At 36.6% G+C, this 19,789-nt stretch overlaps 1 protein-coding gene and 1 pseudogene across 1 annotated transcript; both read right to left on the bottom strand.

Annotated features, from left to right (window-relative positions):
• Window positions 1-6,932: 6,932 nt before the first annotated feature.
• LOC149023347 (uncharacterized) lies at window positions 6,933-9,914 on the bottom strand (annotated as a pseudogene).
• Window positions 9,915-16,634: 6,720 nt separating this feature from the next.
• Window positions 16,635-18,501, bottom strand: LOC149023346 (glutathione S-transferase L3-like). The gene is made up of 9 exons (XM_089142742.1): window positions 18,491-18,501; window positions 18,251-18,322; window positions 18,081-18,141; window positions 17,883-17,969; window positions 17,382-17,480; window positions 17,197-17,299; window positions 16,997-17,076; window positions 16,804-16,911; window positions 16,635-16,715 (listed from the first exon to the last, which is right to left on the bottom strand). The coding sequence occupies exons 1-9, from the start codon at window positions 18,499-18,501 to the stop codon at window positions 16,635-16,637; spliced, it is 702 nt and encodes a 233-aa protein (XP_088998868.1).
• Between the last annotated feature and the right edge of the window lie 1,288 nt (window positions 18,502-19,789).

The following is a 19,789-nucleotide window of genomic DNA, read 5'->3' as shown; positions in this document are numbered from 1 at the left end:
GATTAAGCCTATGATATATGTATGCATAATACTGACAAATCAAGTTTTACTTTGTGCAGGGATACATAATGAACGGCTCGGGAGCGCAGGATAGAGCATGGGGATACATAGTAATGGTCATTTTTAGTATTACAGTAATGGGAAAATGGACAATGCAGATGAAATAGAGGCGATTTTGGTGGCAATCCGAAAGGGAGTGGAAAAGGCTACATTAATGAATATTGAGATCAACAAAATATGGTGCAATATTCCTGAGCTGTTAAACTTTTTGCCAGTACCCACTAAATCTTGGCCTCTTAGTAGTATTAATAGTCTAGTTGCAGTGAGTGCTATAACAAAAATTGAATTTACCACAATATTGAAGAAGAATTTACCACATAAGAAGAAGAAGAAGAAAAGACTTTAATGCACATTAGGTGAAGGATAACTACAGTTATTTAAAGTCATTCATTATCTACTGAATATTTGCAAACTTCATGCAATAATGAATGTATGACTAATTATGCCTTAAGACCACCCTTAAAAACCTGAATTTGGATCAACTTAATTAATTTTCTTTTGAGGGAAAAAGAAATTTATCTACTACAAAAGTAAAATATATCGATCTAGTCTTATAATTCTTTAGCATCTTTTGAATTGCACACTTCAAGTGTTGCAAGTGAAGAGGATTTTCTTCTTTTTATTTTTTTGATACTTTAGGGTTTGCAAACTAATATGTTTAGACTATCTGGAATTTTATTCTATTACATTTATCCTCGGATGTCTCAAAACACATCTCTCCTGATAGAATAATAAGGTTAAGTGATAACATCTATTATATTTTCAACATTCCCACACTACTCTCTTTTATCCTAAAACCTATTTCGATTTTGGGTACAAAAGAATGTTTATAATGTAATAATTTTGAGATAGATGTAAACATAATAGTTTGCAAACTTAAGGAATGCTTATATAGCTTACTTTATTATTATTATTTTTGGGGGGGGGGTTTAATTTAACATTCTCATTAACTCAATGCCATAAATTTTCAAATAATATTTATTGGGGGTAATATATAACCACTAGCCCATCCGTTGTACCTTGTCTTACATGGACAATTAGACAAGAGCCTTCCAACTAGGTATGTTTTATGTGTACTGCTGACTAGGACATGTCCTACATGTTTACCCTAAGTAGGGTGAGTATAAATACACCCCATCAATGCAAGGTAATGATACACAACCTAACTCTCAATCCCTAAGTGTCCAAGCACTCTTATTTCTTAAAATCCTAATGCAAGTGGTGTTGCTTTGCAATCTGATTTTGGTATCGAAGGTGGCTTCGTCAATCCGATCGACCCGCTCTGGCTTTCTTTGTTTTCTGAGAACAATCAAGTTTAATTTGTGTCCACTGCAACCAAGGTTTGACATGTTGCCTGGTATTGCCATGTCGGTGCCTGGCGACACAGGCGACATATCGGGCGACTTTTTACAGGGGTTTGATGAAAAATCGACCCTCTATTTCGAAGGGTATTTGGGGTCATTTTGACCTAAAATTTGACATGAAGCCTAATTTGAGGCCAATAGATACATTTGAAGTGTTATTTTGACCCAAAACATCACTTAAACTAATGTTCTTAATCGACCCATGTCCGACTGTATGCAGGCGAAAGCCCCGAAACTAGAAATCTGAAAACTCATATAAACCAAATCATCTAAAGTCTACAATTCATTGTACAAGTACATAGAGTCATCCAATCATATAAAATCTCCAACTCTCAATTCTAGGTACTGCCTAGGTGGATTGAACTCCATTTGACTGTGTTGTGCCTGTCTCCAATGATCTCCCAACAAACTCACATACTGATCCCATCTTATACGATACTGATAGTTCTCCAGATAATCATCAATTGCAGATCTATAGCGGTCATCTTCGGCCTCCAAGAGAACTCACATTTGAGGGAAGTGAGAATAGAGCCAAGGAAGGTACTGCATGCCTGATGATGCTGATCGTGCCAATGGATATCCTCGTCATGGCCAAAGCAGTGTTATGATTGTAGATGAAGTTGGTTACTTGTCTTGCCTTTTCAACTATGTTGTGGACAATGCTGATTTTTCCAATGTCCTTCAGCATTAGGTCAATAGAATGAGTTGCACAAGGCGTCCAAAAAAGATGATAATCAGGTGAACCTATCAACACTTCATCGGCCTTCTTGATGTTGGAACCATTGTCAATGACAATTTGCACCACATTTGTCCTACCAACCTCATCTATCACATCCTGTAGGAGACCCATGATATATATATGGTCTTTTATATGACCAGTAGCATCCACTGATTTCAAGAAAATGGTTCTCCTGTCACAATATACCATAAAGTTGATGATGGACTTTTTTGTCTGGCCTGTCCATCCATCAAACATGATAGTGCATCCATAAGTATCCCAGAAGGGTTTTATACTGTCAATATACTGCTGCAGCTCTTCCTTCTCCTCTTGAAGGAGGGTGGTCATCAACTCTGTAGGGTTGGGACCCTCATATCCAGGGCATGCCTCTGCAATAGTGTAAATCATATGCTTGTAGTATGGATCCTGTGCTGTTTGCTGGGGTGTGACTATAAATTATCCACTTTGATATTGCTTTTTTTTACCTTCTTGGCCATACCTTTCCATGCACTAGAAATCTTGGGCTGCGTGGCCCCCTTCCTCCTGAATATATCAGGATCCTGCTCCATGATTGGGTCCCCATGGAGTGGATAATCAGATGGTAGCATTGAACCTGATGTACGAGGGGCTCACAGACTCTGTGATTTGCCAAACATGCCAAATACACCACCGCCCCTGCAGTCCTAAAGGGACCAGCTCCTGAAGCTCTAGCTCTAGCCATATCATGCTCCTGATGGTGCAATTGTCTACTTTCTACCATGGCCCGCCGCATGTCCCTCTCCTCCTGATCTCTCGCCACATTAACATGATCAACATCCCTATCATCATCTGAATCATCTACGTATGATGACGGTCCCCGCACTACATCATCTAGTGTTTTGTTGACTCTCCTCTGATCATCTTTCTTCTTCCTCTTCGCTTTTTGTAAATCCGTAAGTGCCTTCACTACATCTGGATGGGCCTCTGTGCATGTCGTCACATCCTTTGAACTCCCAGTGATGTGACCCTTGAACTTGTTGATGCCACCTAAGTAGATTTTCTTACCACAAAAATTACATCGTGTTTTATTTTGATCTCCATCAATAGCCACACAGTATTGCCATGCTGGGTTAGTCCTCCCTCCTACTGCTAGTCTCTCAGGCTGTCCTTGTGGCTGTGTCTGTCCCTGTCCACCCTGGGAAGACCCAACTCCTCTCTAACTCCCACTAGTAGACATGATGACTGTTGCATTCAAAATGATGGCATAACCTGTAACATCCCTCGTATTTCTAACCCAGGATCCGTATTGCAGGTCTGAGAACCCAAAGGTCTAGCCGGGTAAATTTGTGGAGTGTCCGAATAGAAGTCCATGATCCATACCCTGAACCCATGGATTTGGATTCTCTTGTTGAAGATCCTGCCTTGCTTGGTAGTTGGACCTCTAGAAGGCAAGTGGTGTCTGGAGATGTCCGGAATGAAGGTAAGACCTCCCTCATGTGTTGATTAGGGTTAGGTTGTACTTGGACTTCAACCCCCTGGCAAAGCACCCTTGTATAACAATATACTAGGAGGCGGTTGATTGGACCAAGTGACTGCCTGGTCCTGGTTGCGGGGTTTTGCCCTATTTTGCCCCCAGACTTCTATAAATAGCAACCCTTGCCTCTTTTACGAATATTATATTCGGGATTGCTGTTTTCGGTAGGCGCAGTAGAGACGAGTGCTGGAAGGTGAGCAAAGTGTTGCTGGTGATTTGGAAGCTTCTCCTTTCTTTTCTGGCTGATCTGGTTGAGGTAAGTGACTCCCTGTTCACTCATTCTCTACCCTCGGCTATGATTAAAGAAAATTTGTTTTCTTCTTTGGTTGTTCATGATCCTCTCATTACAATACCTACCTTTTTAATGCTCTTGATGAGATTAGGTCTGAAAACGAAACCCTGCTTTCGTGAAAAGGATTGATCTAATCAAGGGGAGGATTTTGGGTAACCAAATTGGTGTTAATTGTTAGGTTTCGTGTTACCCCTTGGTTACGGGTGTGTTAGGTTCGAAATTCGGATTGAGATCATCCCAAAATCGGATTGAAAACGGATGATCAAAAGCCTGAGTTTCGGATTTGAACTCACTGTTTTTTGGGTGGTCGCTCAAGGAGGTCGCTTGGCTCAAGCGACTAGCTGGTTTCCAGAGAGCAACTAACTTCTGGCTTTTGTCCGATTTGATTCATTTGACTTACATATTATTGTAACCCTGTATATAGGTGTCCCCTGTTTCCAATAAAAGTCTTATAATTGTTTATGGTTTGCAATCTAAAGGATTTCTACTTATTTACAAGTAAGGACATACAACCTCGTCTTTATGAAATGACTTGAACATGATAGTCCAGTGTCTTTCAATACTGTTCTTTCATTTTATATATTGCTGTAACCATGAATAGCATGCTGATCTTATTATATGCTTGCTGTTTGTATTGACTTTACATATGCTTTATCAATTATGAATGTGGTATGATGATGATGATGATTTGTGGTTCTGATGGAAAGGGTATTCCATTGAGATATCTTGGCTTGAGATATCAAAGGGCTGTGGTATGGGACACATGCTCGCTGATGTCTACAGCATTGTCATAACTACTGGATGACATACCTAGGTAGAGTCTAGTGTTGCATGGCTAGGTACCCCACATACTACTACCCTTTCGGTAGGAGAATTGAAGCTGGATGACCCGTGACGACGGTGATTAATTGTGACTCTGTTTCATCTTACAATGGTAACCAGTCCGTGCGGAGACTCAGTGGTCCATTGTTGGTCATACAATGGTAGGGTTGCATATGTTAGGGTTGGGCTCATGGACTTCCAAGGAGCGGACCGAGTGTCGTGAGGAGTCATGAGAGCTTTCTGCCCCCAACAATATGTGGATGACCACAAGGCTATGGAATGGAGTCCAATAGCAGTAGCCAGTCCTGAGGGTTCTCATTCCTAGGTTGCGAAGGATACTGAACCGAGTTGGTTGGTGCCATAGGGGATGTATCTGGACTTCATGTAGTATGTTACCATTATGACTTGCATTGGATTAGAAACTCAAACATGCGCTAGTACTCATGCCAATGGTCGTGGTGAGAGAGTGTTGACTTAACCCCAGCCATGGTTTGAGTGCCAGGTCCTGGACTTACCCCTTTCCCAGGATCCTTATAGATAGTTAGTCCTTGCCGGATCAGAGTGACTAGTCCTACCAAGAGGAGGATAGGTGTATATCTTAAAGCATGTCAACTGTTAGAGACTGGCATAGTTAGATCTTAGTAACATTCATACTTTGCATTTCCTGTATATCATATATTCATTTTTGATGGTTTGAAATATGGATGAGAATTATTGTTGTTCTTACTGAGTTCGTCAGAATTCATTTATTTATTTTTCTATGTTATATTAGCTTGTACAAATGGAGGATATACGCCGGAAGATAGATTGGTTTCCTATAAAGGAGCCTTTTCGTATGAAGAGGATGTGGCACCGGCAATGGAAAATGGAGATAGCCTATGCGGGAGCTCTTGTGAGTGCATGGAGTGCGCTTATAGCACCTATTGATAGACGTAGGAGACAAGTTACCAGACAATTAGCCCATCGTCTAGAAAAGAATTGGAGAACCCCTCACCTTGATAAGATTGAGTCCAAGTTCTTAGCTTTAAAGAAAGAAACCGGAAGAAACTTATTTAAACATTTTAAATTGCTTCCGCTGAACTCATTATTCTTTTGATAGTTTATTCTTTCCTTGATTATTTTATTGGAGTATTTGGACTCCTGTAATCTTTTATATTTAATTATTAAACTTATTCCTGCTCATGATTATCTTTACTTGCATTTATTATTATTGATGGGTAAGATCGTGGATCCTGTAAGAGATCACTCCCATGGGTTGTCGGGCGGGTAACCGAGACCCGCGGGTGGGGTGTGAGATAACCGCATAAGTCACTTAACAACACCAAAATAATTTTCTCTACACAAATAAACAATCATGTAATCATATACTGATGTACCTAAGCATAACTATATAAGTATATAATTATTAAGTATTAAATACTAAGAATTAAGTAGCAGTTCTTCATCTTATTTTTAAATACAAAATGAATTTTTACAATTTTTTCGGCAAAAAAAATAGATTGCCCACATCAAAACCGGCAATGAAGCCACATGGGCAACAGAGCCAACAGTTGAGAAATACTTACATAATTATTCCATATTTTCAAAACATTTTCCCCATTTTTTCCATTTTTCATAATTATTGATATTTTTATTAATATTTTAATATTTTTGAAAAATAAAACAATTATTTATTGGGTGAAATTTTTTTTGACTCCGTGAGTCCATAGATCGGGCTCACAGAATTCTACATATGTTTTTTTTATCATCATATAACATTTATATCACTTAAAAAGTAATCATTTCTAGTGTTTAAAATATAATTTTTTACTCACCAAAAAAAAAAAAAAAACTTTGCGAAAAAAAATCCTGACTCCGTGAGATCGTAGATCGGCTCATGGTATTCAACATACATTAATTTCATAATCATCCAACATCATTATAGCATGCATTTTGCCAAAATTAGTTGGAGAAGAAGGATTACCTGTTTGATGAAAAAACTTTCAGATCTGTTCGAAACCCCTCCTGATCGACAAAAACAACGTGATATCCAGCAATAACGAAGCAAGATGTACTTGTAGATGTCGAAGAGATGCATATGAACTTGTGTATCATTATTCATATGTACCTTTCAATATACTGTGGTAAGATAAGCATTAAAGATGACCTGAACTTCTACATCAATTAATCCTTTGATAAGCTTTCTATCTCCTCAAACAATGTAGTGACCAAAATCAAAAGTGCAATCCTCCACGATTTCTTGAAAAACAAAGTGATCCAAACACCCCAAAATCCTGCAATGAACCCCGAATCCATGCCAATATAAAACCATAGCATATCCATCCCTTCTTCATTTTCTCCATCAACTGTGGCATATGTTGGAGGTGGTGAAGTATTGTTGAGAGAATAATTATTAGTCAAGGGAAACCCATAAAGTCCAGAGTTCCCTATATATATATCATGCATCACCAATGGGCTGGAGTTGGGTGCTTGATGGAATTCTCCCAAATAGATGGTTATGTGACAAGTTCAAGTGACTCAAGAAGATATGCTTTGAGGAATCTCACCAGAAAATTGGTTTATGGAGAGGTCTAGGGTTTTTAGATTTCGCAAACTCCCTATCTTCTCTGGGATCTTCCCTGTCAAATGGTTCATTGATAAGTTCAATGTACCCAAACTCACCAATCTTGTTATCCCATCTGGAATTTTTCCTGACAGCTGATTTCTTGATAGATCAATGCTATTCACCATTTCAAGAGTCTTGCTGAACTCATATTCTCTTCCTTTTGTAACAACTCTCCAAATGAGTTGTTATCCATTCACTTTCTGCAAAAAATTTAGTTGAAAAAGGGGGAAGTGGTTCAAGTTCATCATTTTTCACTAAAGCACTTAAATGGCTCAAACATTGAGGGATGAATCCTGTGTGGACATTGTTTGAGAGGTCCAACAAGTGAAGCTTGGCAAGGTAACATAATTGTGAAGGATTTTTCCTGTAAAAAGGTTGGAACGAAGATTGATAATGCACAAAGATGATAGACTTTCTCCTACCCATCTTGGAATATTGCCGGAGAATCCATTTGTGCCAAAGTCTAGACTAAATAAACCTGTGCATTTTTGCAATGACGAAGGAAGCTTTCCATGAAAACTGTTGTTGCCGAGTATTAGAAATTTCAATGAAGACAGAGAGGCTATTGATTCAGAAATCCTGCCTAATAGGTGGTTGTTTGCAAAATATAAAATCTCCAAATCCTTCGTGTCCTTCAAACAATTAGGGAGTTCTCCTCGTAGACTATTATTATTTGAAAAATAAGAGATCGCAAACTCGTTAATGCACAGATGGAATGAGGAATGGTCACATTTAAATAATTTCCAGAAAAATCTATGGATGTTACTCTATAACCCAAAACTTCACCAATGTTTTGAGGAATTTGCCCTGTCAACAAATTATTCCTAAGAGATAAAGAAGAAATATTAGGCCAAAGGGGGAAAGAACACTCTATCTGGTTGAAACTCAAATCAACCATATCTGCACTGCAAATTTCAAAAGAATCAGATACCTTTCCACTGATTTGATTATGCGACAGATCTAGAAGCAATATATGCTGCAGGGAACAGATTTTCCCAAAATTCTTTAATATTCTTTCTGAAATTCCTGCATTTGTGAGAGATATATACGTTAGTTCCTTTTGTGTTGCAAGCCATGAAGGAAAATTGAGTTCCATCAGACTAAAACTTGGAATCCACACCCTACTGACTTCAAAAACCATATGCTTATTTGGAGCTGCTTCTTTTGATTTGATCGCTAACGTATTAAGCTCTTAAGATTCTTGAACTGACGTTCTGAAATAACGCTGCTCAAAGAACTCTTAGATAATATAGTCAACTCACCCAACTCTGATAGCTCCCCAATCAATTCGGGAATAGGTCCGTACATTTGATTTCCTGAAAAAGATATAATGATTACAGAGATGACATGTTTCCAATAGATGTCGGAATCGGACCATTGATTCGGCTGCCCTTGAAATCTAAATCTATCAAAGGACAACAAGTTTCCAATAGATGTAGGAATTTGACCAGTGATTTGATTTCCTGAGAGGTATAAATGGAGTTCGGATCAGCTCCCCCGACGGGGAGCACAAAGTGCTCCCCCGACGGTTTTTGACCACACAAAGCAGTGGGGCCCACGGTGAAAACACTTTTTGGAAAAACACAAAAAAAAAATTACATTTTACCCGTAGGCCCCACGTTTTGTGTGGTCAGGAACCCGTCGGGGAGCACTCTGTGCTACCCCGACGGGGTGAGGATCCAGATTCGTATAAATGTATCAAGGATGATAATTTTCCAATAGATGCTGGAATCCGACCACTGATTCGACTACCTCGAATTCAAAATCTTTCAAGAATGACAAGTTTTTGATAGTTGCAGGAATTGGACCAGTGATTTGATCTCCCAAGAGGTATAAATGTCTCAAGGATGACAAGTTTCCAATAGATGCTGGAACCAGACCAGTGATGCGGTTGCCTTTGATTCCTAAAAGTCTCAAGGACGACGACAAGTTTTCGATAGATGCAAGAATTGGACCAGTGTTGTAATTTTCGTAGTTTTATTTAAGAATTCAAACAATTTATTTTTCTAAAGACACCTAAATGGACCAGAGAAGAGGTTTGTGCTTTGAGAGATAACCTTTGGTGGTATCTCTTACTATTCTATATAAAGGTGGGAGATGTTTTGTTTATCATCGCGCAAAATCTGTTTTTGAGAAGCGTTAGTTTCTTTTAAATTGTGTCAATTGGTGAATGTAGCTTTACGGATCCCTTAGTCCATCAATTACGGGGTGCACCGTCTATGATGGAGGGGTTGACTGATCTTGGGGGTGAAAACGCGTTCAGACCCGTGTGCACTATTCGGGGCGTTTAAATACCTTAAAGAAAGTGTTTTTACCGACACGTTTCAACTCCATCAATTTTCGTTTATCAAGATGGATGTACATAGCAAAACTTTCGAGGAGTTCGTTCATGCCATTGAATCAAGATAAGTTTTTTTAATTCTTTTTATTTGTCTTATACGGTTGCCCTGGTAATATATTTCCAACAACATCACCAATCCTTGTGGGACCCACATGTTTTTGTGATAGAAAAATCGTTGGGGAGCACAGAGGGCTCCCATGACGGGGTGCGGATCCGTACTCCACTTCTACTGCTCTTGCCCCCACTCTCACTTCAAAGGAAAAATTAAGCACCTCTCCTTAGTCAAATTTATTGTCTTATATCCTGTAGTTCAGGATAATTTAATATGTATAAATAGTGACAGGAAATGACTATTTCATTTCACCATTCGCATAACCATCATTTTTGCAAAAGTGAATCACAGTTCTGGTGCTAGAAAAGAATGCAAAGTGAATGAATAGGTTGAAGATGTGTATGTGAACATTTAATTTCAATATGTATAGTGAAATTTAATGTTTTATTTTAACACGATTAATACCGACATCATAAAATACTTATGAGTGCTGAGGTAGGTTTTAATTTTCCATAAGTTAATAGTATTAAAACATAATTTCCAAATAGTAAAATGTAACACAAAATGCTATTAAGGGGGTGTATGGACCACCGAGGGATCTATGGTTTTCCTTTTTTGGCCAACGGGTCTATCGTTTTCCATTATCCTGGACGACTTAGCCATGCATGTTTATATGAAGACTTCTAGTGTCAAAATGAAAATGTAATTTAAATAAATCCGTGACTTGTTTCCTTTAGGACCAAAATGAGTGGAGAAAGTGAAAGTGGGGAATGTGGACCGCAAGACATGCACATAGATTCTAAAAGATTTTGTTAACCCTAGACCTTGTCTAGGCTTTATAGCCAACTGAAAACATATAGGATCAGAGATCTTGAGCGTGTTTCACGCATCATTTAAAGACACATCGTTATTTTTTAGAAGTATTATTTTCTTATTTTTATCCTCAAATTGATATGTATATATTTTTCTAAATTTTGACCAAAATTTATTCATTAAAATGTGCATGAAGTCTTTATGAGATAATTGGATAATAATACATATGATGATGTCCATTAGGGATGATATTTTTCATTTCATTTGGGAGGTAGCAAATTATTATATGCCTTTTTGTATTTCTCAATACAGGTACCAAATTTTCTACCAAAAAAAAAAATACAGGTACCAAATTTTAAATCTTTTTCTAAATTATGAAATTAATGTATGATTATAAAGATATCTGCAATCTAAATATTTATTTTATTTGAGCCATCAACGTCAAATCTTTCTTCGCTTTTGCTTCCTATAAGAACTCTGGCAAACTTGAATCCAACTTCCTTGTGTGTAGTTATTAAGCAATTATTTAGTAGCAACACCGAAAGCCCACTCCGGATAAAAAAAAAAATAAAAAAACAGAAGAAACTTTGTTTGAAGCCTGAATTTTAGTATTGCAAAAATTTTAATTTTTCACTTTATATATTTATTATAATAAATAGATAACATACGTGTAACCTTGCATGGGTTACATGAAGAATATTCCTTTTCTTTTCTCTATTTCCTCCTTGTACCCAGGCTCCACTTGTGTAAAGAGTGCATCGTATAAGCTTTCTTTCGTGTTCTTCGCTGGTCTCATGATCAGGGGCGGACCCAGGATGAAATATTGGGGGGGCTGAAGAACGAAAGCCAGAAAACTTTCCCGTTAGAGAAGCACTTATGCTTTTTTGTCACACATATTAAGTGGGCCCTTATAAGATTCATTTGATGTCCCACCTCTAAATTATTTTATTTTATTAAAGAATAGACCCACATATATTTTGTGGGGCACACACATATTTGAAAAAATAAAGGTAAATTATTGATAATGATATTTTTTTCCGACAAAATATAGGTAAAATTAAAGCAACAATATAGAAAAAATATATACACATGACTTCAACCCTAAAAAGTTAGATGCAAACCGATATTTTCTTTGGTAAGAGATGTAAACCAAATTTTTTCTTAGGTAAGAGATGCAAATCAATGGCAATTAGTTACCTACTAACTATAGATATTCTATTCACAATTCAAAATCAAATAATAAAAATTGCAGAAGAAATAAATAAACATAGAATATAAAATCAAATAAAAAGAATAAAAAAGAAGGAGAAAAAAAGAAACCATAAATAAATTGAGAAAGAGAAAGAGTTCCTAATTGTGGAGTAGGCTTGTAGAAAGTGAAGAGAATAAATAGAAAGAAAGAAAATGAAGAGAATAAATAAGAAGAAAAGAGGAGAGAGGAGAGAAGATATAGAAGAGCATAAATAGGGATTGAAGAGTTACTTCCTAATTATGAATGACATTTTTGAATACCTAATAAGATGTTTTTTCAAAATTTTCCTTTAACCAAGTTTATGAAACCAGAAAAGAATAAATAGGAAGAAAAGATAAGAGAGAATAGTGGAGAGAATAAATAGGGATTAAGGAATTAGCTTTTAATTAGGAATGACATATGTGCCGATTATTTTACCTTAAAAAATTGTTCTAAATATTGAGGGGCCAAATAGCGACATTTCACATATAAGAAGAGAAAAAAATGAAAAAAACAAGGGAATTAAAGGAATTTATATAAAATTTTAAAAAATCCGGGAGGCCATGGCCCCTGGGCCCCTTCATAGGTCCGCCCCTGCTCATGACAATGACGTATTAATTTAATTTGGGTATTATCAGGTGTTGGTAGTTGAATAGTAAAAATAGGGTCTTTGACAAAAAAGAAAGAGTGGTCTTTTATATTATATTGGGAAGTAGGAATTTAGAATTTTTCAATTTAAAACTTTTTTTTAACAGCTCCCATTGCTGAAGATGTTCCATGTGATCATCAGCTCCAACATGATCAGGTCCGAAAAGATAATAAATAATTAATTAAAGTTCAAAATTTTCGTCAGTTCTTCCTTGAAGTTCTGTTGGTAACTGCTGATCATCCAAGAAGCTCAACTCAGTATGACCGTATAAATAAACGAGCAATTCCATGTTGCTCCATCGTCCCTAGCTTACTTGTATTGCAGGCTTGCAGGAGCTTCAGATCCTCACAGCCACAGGTGCGTAGAAACTTTCAGGAATGTCTCTCTGCCCACATATCCTAACTCTTTTATCTTTTATCTTAGCGTTGCAACAAATTCTTTTTCCCATAAACCAACGAAATTGGTAGTTCAATCAACTGAAACACTATCCATTTCCTTTTTCAGTTTTGTTTTCTTCGTCTGTTCTGGGTATGTTCCTTGTTCTGGATTCTGGGTTTTGATTCTCTCCCGGTAGGCATTAATGGAAGAAAAAGATAACCAAGCTTGTTCTGTTCAATATCATTGGATCTGCCTGGGTTCAGACCTAACAGGCTTGATCTTCTCTTAACTTCCTATCTGATCCATCGTTAGGGCCACTGCAGTTTGCTTACGGAGTATTGATTTCAGGCTCACCATGTGATTGATTTCAGCGCGGAGACAGCAACTCCAGCAAGGAAAGAAAAAAAAAAAAAAAAAAAAAAAACTGAGGGTTTCATTTCGTAAATTTACAAACTTTTAAAACCTTGAATGTAAAATTAAAATATCATATTTAAAATTAAATCCCTACCCCTTAATTCTACACCGTTAGATTGTCATTAATACATGTGTAAATATCTTGATCGTTGGCAGCAGACAGCTCCCGGGCAGTGAATGTTCTCTGATGTGAAGCGATTTTTTTTTTTTGGTACAAAAGGGGCTTATTAAGCCGAGGGATGGGGATATTAATATGCCTCAGCAAGAGTTGAACCACGACAGCTCTGCGTGACAAAACGATTTTTTTTAGTTGAATATAATTAGCTTTCATGCTTAAAATTTGTATATTGCTTCATTAATCCATTGGCCCAAACCCATTCATTCTCTTTATTGGTACCTAACTTAAACACTCGAATTTTTATCTTCTAGGATCATCGAATACCTTTGACAAACAACATGTTATCGATCGACATTCAGCTCGGTATGTATCTTCCTATAACTCTATTTAACATATTTTTAGTTTGCACATTCCCCCCCAAAAAAAAAAAAATCCTTATTTTCATGTGAATATCACTAATGTGGGTGGAAGATGGGCTCTATTTTTTTTTTTTTTTATTTAAAATAAATGAAAGAAAACATATGATTGAATAAAAATATTCACATAAAGCCTTTCTCTCCTCTAAGAGAAATTTTGTTAATACAGAATTCATTACTATGTTTGCGAATGATTGTTACTATGTTTTAAAAAACTTTTCAGGTAGCAACACCATTACTCTGAGACATTTGTTTAGATGGGGTCCGATATTGAGGAGGTTTTATGATTTTCTACCATCATTCTATATGATATATGGAGGATTTCTAAATCGTCAGTGCCAAGGAGCAAAAGTAATTTATTTCATATGTCTCTCTTTATTTTTGTAACGTTATGTATCTTTTATTTAATAAAGAAATTAACTTTCAAGCTATATTTTCCCCCATTCACGTAGATGATTGGAAACACAATTCAAGGAAGTAATGAACCTTCACAAGCACAAGAATTGACTAACAATCCCCAGGTAAATAAATGTTCACTTTATTTTGTATTTTTTTAATTAGACTATTTTAATATTTTCAACAATTTTTATTCTAATGATTTTTTTTTTTAATGTGAAACTAACAGACAGGACGAGATGAGCACCATTTGGATATACTTGGAACTAGAATTAGAGAAAATAACACTATTGAAGCAACGGTTAATAATTTAAAAAAATTTCTTAAGTTCATTGCCGGTGTCCTGCTTTCAATAGTCATTGCAGCAATCTATGGATTTTTGCAAGTCTGGAAGTCCGACAAAAATATTGGAACAACATTGAAGCCCACCTATGTTGTTTGTATTTTATTAATCGGAGCAACAACTATCAGTTCAATTGTATGTGCAACATTTGGTTTCAGTACTTGGGAGTTGGCAACTGAAAGGAAGACTGTGATACTTACATTAGCCATTGTAATTTCATTGGCTCTTATCATGTTAGATTTTGGTTTTGCAATGGCTTTGGTTCTTCAAAGAAATTAGACTAAGTAGTTGCCTACCTCAATATCAAATAAATTGTAGCGTCCCGGTGATTGTATAAGTGAATTGTTCTTTCTTCTTTTATATTTTACCCTTATTTATTATTGATGCATTTTGAATGTAATTTCTTTCTACTTGTTAAATCATAGTGAATGATGCCAAGTAAAGCGTAATTATATTACCCAAATGAAATTATCTGGAGTTTGATAGTAATATAGTCTTCTTAATGAATATGTCCTAATCCAAAGCCAGAGTTCTTTATTTTCCGTTTTCCATGGTTGATTATTTTGGAATCTGAAGGTAGATGGGATGAACGTTGTTGTGACCTATGTAGCAGATCAGAAGAGGAAAAGGGAAGCATTTGAGAAGAAGAGTTCTGGGGAGTTATTTTGTGAATTTTAAAAATAATTAAGTGATGCTTGGAAAATAAAAAATTTATATTTTTCTTGACCCCATGGCCAAAATGGTCATTTTAATTTCAAATTTAATAGAATGGTAACTGTAGGTAGCTTGAAATTTTGAAAAATGTCAAAAAATGATAAAACCCATTTAAGTAGTCAGTCAAGAATTTAGGTCCCGCCATGAAAAAAATAGTAAGATTTAAAGTTTCTTTGGATTTGAAGTAAGTTTTTTTACCAAAAAATAAAAATCTTCTCAATTGAAGCATATTACCAGATATACATGGTGGCATGCAGGTGAAAATTGATGCCTATTTCCTTCTCAGAGCTCTGTTTTTCCATTTCAGCTTCTCATTGGTTTAGGGTTTTTCTTCTGTTACTTGGTGTGGTTTCCAATGGCCTTTCTTCCTCTGCTTATATGTAGTTGGGGCTTTCATCTCAGTTATAAGGGCATTTGGATAGGTGTTGTTTCACCTATAACTATTTATAGTCTCTTTATAGGATTGAAAGGAACAGAGAAATGTCTAGGTTGTAATGCTGTTCATCTTCTTCCTTATGATGAAAACCATATCTGCTCTCGGTCGTGGAAGTAGCCTTCGAATGAACCATGTAAAAATCTTGTATTGTCTGCATGTTTTTGCTATGTTTTTCTAACATTCTCAAACTGCAAGATAGCTCACCATGTTGGTCAGCAGTCAGCTAAATACTTAACACGAATGTACCTTGCTAGGCTTTTGAGACAGGCCAGGAGAAGTTAATTATGTCTTCACTTGATAACCTAACTGGAGGCATTGTCCATGGAATGATGCCACCAGCAAGGTTTGTTATCATCTGTTGTTTAATTTCTTGCATTTAGGATCCAATCTAACAGTATCAGGCTTAAACCCAAAGTCTCAGCCCAAGCAGCCTTTGCCCAACTCTTGGGGACTCTGCACAGACCAGAGAAAGTTCAGACTTGCTAACCAAAACTTCACCCTCTTGTATTACATCTTGGCCTCTAGATTATGGTAAAAATAGTCCTTGTGAATTGTAACACTAGTAGATTTACAAAACTTCATCTTCTTGTATTACATCTTGGCCTCTATACAATAATATGCTCAGAAAGAATTTAGTTTACTTTTTTCTAGACTAATTCCAATCCATTTTTGTAAAGAAGTCACATAGCTGAGAAGATCCAAGGTATCTATCTAGTAGTGGTCTCAAGCACACATTCTCTTTTTCACTTGATTTCTATACTAGGTTAAATGCCCCACATAGCTGAGAAGACCCTAGGAGACCTTAAGCCAAATATACTCCTGCAATAAGAAATCAATATGGAATAGAAGATCCTTTGAAACAGACTTGTGAGCCTCTTTCCAACTGTCAGCAAAACCTCAAATGAAAACAATGTAGTGATATAGAAGCTGCTGCTGCTGCTTACTGAAGAACTTTCTTTTCAGGGCACCAAGAAAAAAAGTAGCTCCTGTTCGTTATGATCAAGTTTAGTTTGTTGGTAAGCCTCAATCCTGTTCACTTTCTACAAGACGTGGTCAGACTTTAGAATTGACATAACAAAGATTAAGGGCTCTTCATGAATAAAATGAAGATGGATTTTACTAACACACCTCAATCCATATCTCTAGCTTTGGTCTGTCGGTGGTGATATCGTATCTCCTTACTGCCAACAATAGTAGTTGAAGTCTTTCGACAAAAGGTGCATAGGCTACATCCACCTGAAACACATTTACTTCATCCACACATGAGGTGAAAAAAAAAATACACTAACAAGCCTATGAGAAGTTTGCAAAGCAAAGTTACCTCACTAAATTGTTGACCGAGGAAGAAATCTCCATCATCATATTTTAAGAGAGCTGTTTCCAAGTAATCAAAACCAGCACCTGATGAATGTTGATGCAAGTTAGCCATGACAACATGCCAAATTCTGATAAGAAAGACCATACAAAAGAAAAGTTATAAATAAATGAAATCCCAAAGAGGTGCAAGGTTTTGAATCCCACCAACATCAGTTGTAGGGTCCCCTACAAATTGAGGAGTGTAAGTTTCGATGAAGGTGTCTGAGTAGGACAGCAACTCTTTTGAGAACTCTTTCTTTTCAGGATCCTACAGTTTCTAAGATTATCACAGAGTCAAATATTTGAAGCTAAACTAGAGAAGTCTTCTACAGATATTCTTCATACATTACCTCAGGGAGAAGGGAAGGCCCTTCAAAATGGCTATCAATGTATTTAACCAAATCAAGACTCTCTCCTCTGACTTTGTTGTTGTGCTCCAAGGAAGGAATCTATACAAAGAAGAGAATCTAACAAGTTAACATGAAAGGGAATATCTACTGAAATCTGTTTCTGTTCTGGATAGAGATTCTCACTAATCTAGAGATGAAAATTAAATAAAGCAGCATGGCATGTTAATTATGTTCAGTTCTTGCAATGTGGACTAAAAAAAAAACAAAGAAGAAGCAGCCCAATGGTTTCAGACTGCTACTCCTTGAAAATTCTGAGTCACTCATCCTTCCCTACCAGGCCTTAATTTGTTTGTTGTTTTGTTCATCATGCAACAGCATTGAACTAACTTTTCAAATTGAGATTTCAGGAACAAAAACTAATTCCCTCAGACCTTTTCTCTCTCACAAGCTTTGCTAAATAATCAAGAAAAGTGTGATCTTGACAAGGATGGAGAGTATCACCGTGTTTGGAGGATAAACTTTCTCCTTGTACCAGGCAGGCCTGTTTACCAGATCAATAGGAACCAACTTTATCTTCTTTTGCAAACCCTGCAACCCAAAAGGTGAAACAAGAAAAATATAACGATTTTAGTAAGAGATCCATTGCAGAACCCAAGCACACAGTTACACAATATAAACAAGAAAGAACAAAAGATAAACCTTATAGTTCCTTGCAATCCGAGCACGCTGGCAATATGGGCATGTATAAGATACGTACAGCCTTTAGAATGCCACAGGAAAGAAATTGATATTCAGGTAATTTTTGAAACAATGACGCTTGGGCATTAACAGAACAAGAAGAAAGAACTGCAAAAGAAATTGAATAAAACCTGGTTGTTCCATCAAAAAGATTGGGTGGCTGGGAAGTAGAGCTCAGATTAGCGGGTAGAACTTCCTTCCCACTCCAGACCCATAAAGAAGAAATTCATTGTTAGCTCCAAAAATCAAAGCAAATGCAGAATAAATGCAAGAAATTCAGGTAGACCCAGAAGCAGAATGAAGCAATAGCAGTGAGAAGACAAATGAAAAAGAACAGAATTGAAATTACTTTTAACAGTTGGAGATCTTACACTGCTGCCATCGCTGTCGTTTAGAGCTTGGATTTTTTCTTCTGTTTTGGATAATAACAGTTAGTGTAGAGCAAAACCTGCGAGAATTCAGGCTTTACGAGAACTGAACCTGAGAGTAATTTGGAAGACACTTCATTATCATCCATCTTTATATATGTTTCTATAGGCTCACGCGTTCTCTTCCAAACTAAGTTCTAGAATTTAGAACTTGACCAGGGTTTCTGATTACGTGATTCGATGGTGCCATACATTAGAAGAAGATCAGGGGTTTATGTGGGTTTGCCAATCCCATCTTGGAATGAGTCTGGTTTATAAGAGCTACATAAATTGGTTTATTTGATTTGGGAATGAATTTGTTCCGCATTATCAGCCTATTTGATTGAATATTCCTACTAAGTTACAACCACCCCCTGAAGCGATTTCATATATTGAGTGAAGTCTTTTCATTCATCATGGTTTTGTAATTTTTGTTGCTTTTAATATACTTCTCCAACTAATTCACCGTTAATTTTCACGCAGTTGATTCTTTAATTTATAGTGTTTTTAGTATTAGAAACAAAGTGAAAGAACACTAAGATTTAATGTGGTTCATAACTAATGCAATGTACTACACTTACAGGCAAAGGATAAGAACTTTCCACTAGGTAGAGAAAAAAAAAGAATAGTGATCTCTCGACCAAACCCCTAACTCCCTAAGGTGAAAATCTCAAATCTTACAATAAGTCAATAACCTCACTGGTGAATGTATAAGGTATATACATACATATTTTAATCAGGTAAATGAATCAGTCAATCAGGTCAGGTCATACCGCAACGCAAGGGTTATTGCCCCACACCACCAGCATAAAACAACTTCAATGATGGGGCCCAGATCCTCTGCTTCCATCACATATCTCTCAAATCAAGTCATTCAAGTCCCCTGCCATATATCAATGTAGGACCATCTTCGAAGTCGAATACAAAAATTCGGGTTACAACATAACATCTAATGTTTCATCTTTGCTTCTTCTAACTCGAAGTCATTAACTTGTCAACTTTTTTGTAATAACAGTTTAATGGTGAAGAGGTTTTACAGTGCCAAAGAAGCTGACTCATTGACTCATTGTTCCTCCTCTATGAAAACCCTGCCCGTCTTCTCCTCCTCTGTTTCTATCAAGTCAATCAATGACTTATTGTTTTTCTCTCATATGGATATGAGTGATTGAATGCTTTTACTTATTCAATAACATCAATACATCCCAGCATATGAATTGCTAAGTTTGCATGCAAAATAGACGGTTCAATTAGATGATCAGATCC

The sequence above is a fragment of the Hakea prostrata genome, chromosome 2 (assembly GCF_041222555.1).
Source record: "Hakea prostrata isolate BN-2017 chromosome 2, UWA_Hpros_2, whole genome shotgun sequence".
In the NCBI taxonomy this organism is placed as follows: domain Eukaryota; kingdom Viridiplantae; phylum Streptophyta; class Magnoliopsida; order Proteales; family Proteaceae; genus Hakea; species Hakea prostrata.
This window is presented reverse-complemented; position numbering and strand designations above follow the sequence as displayed.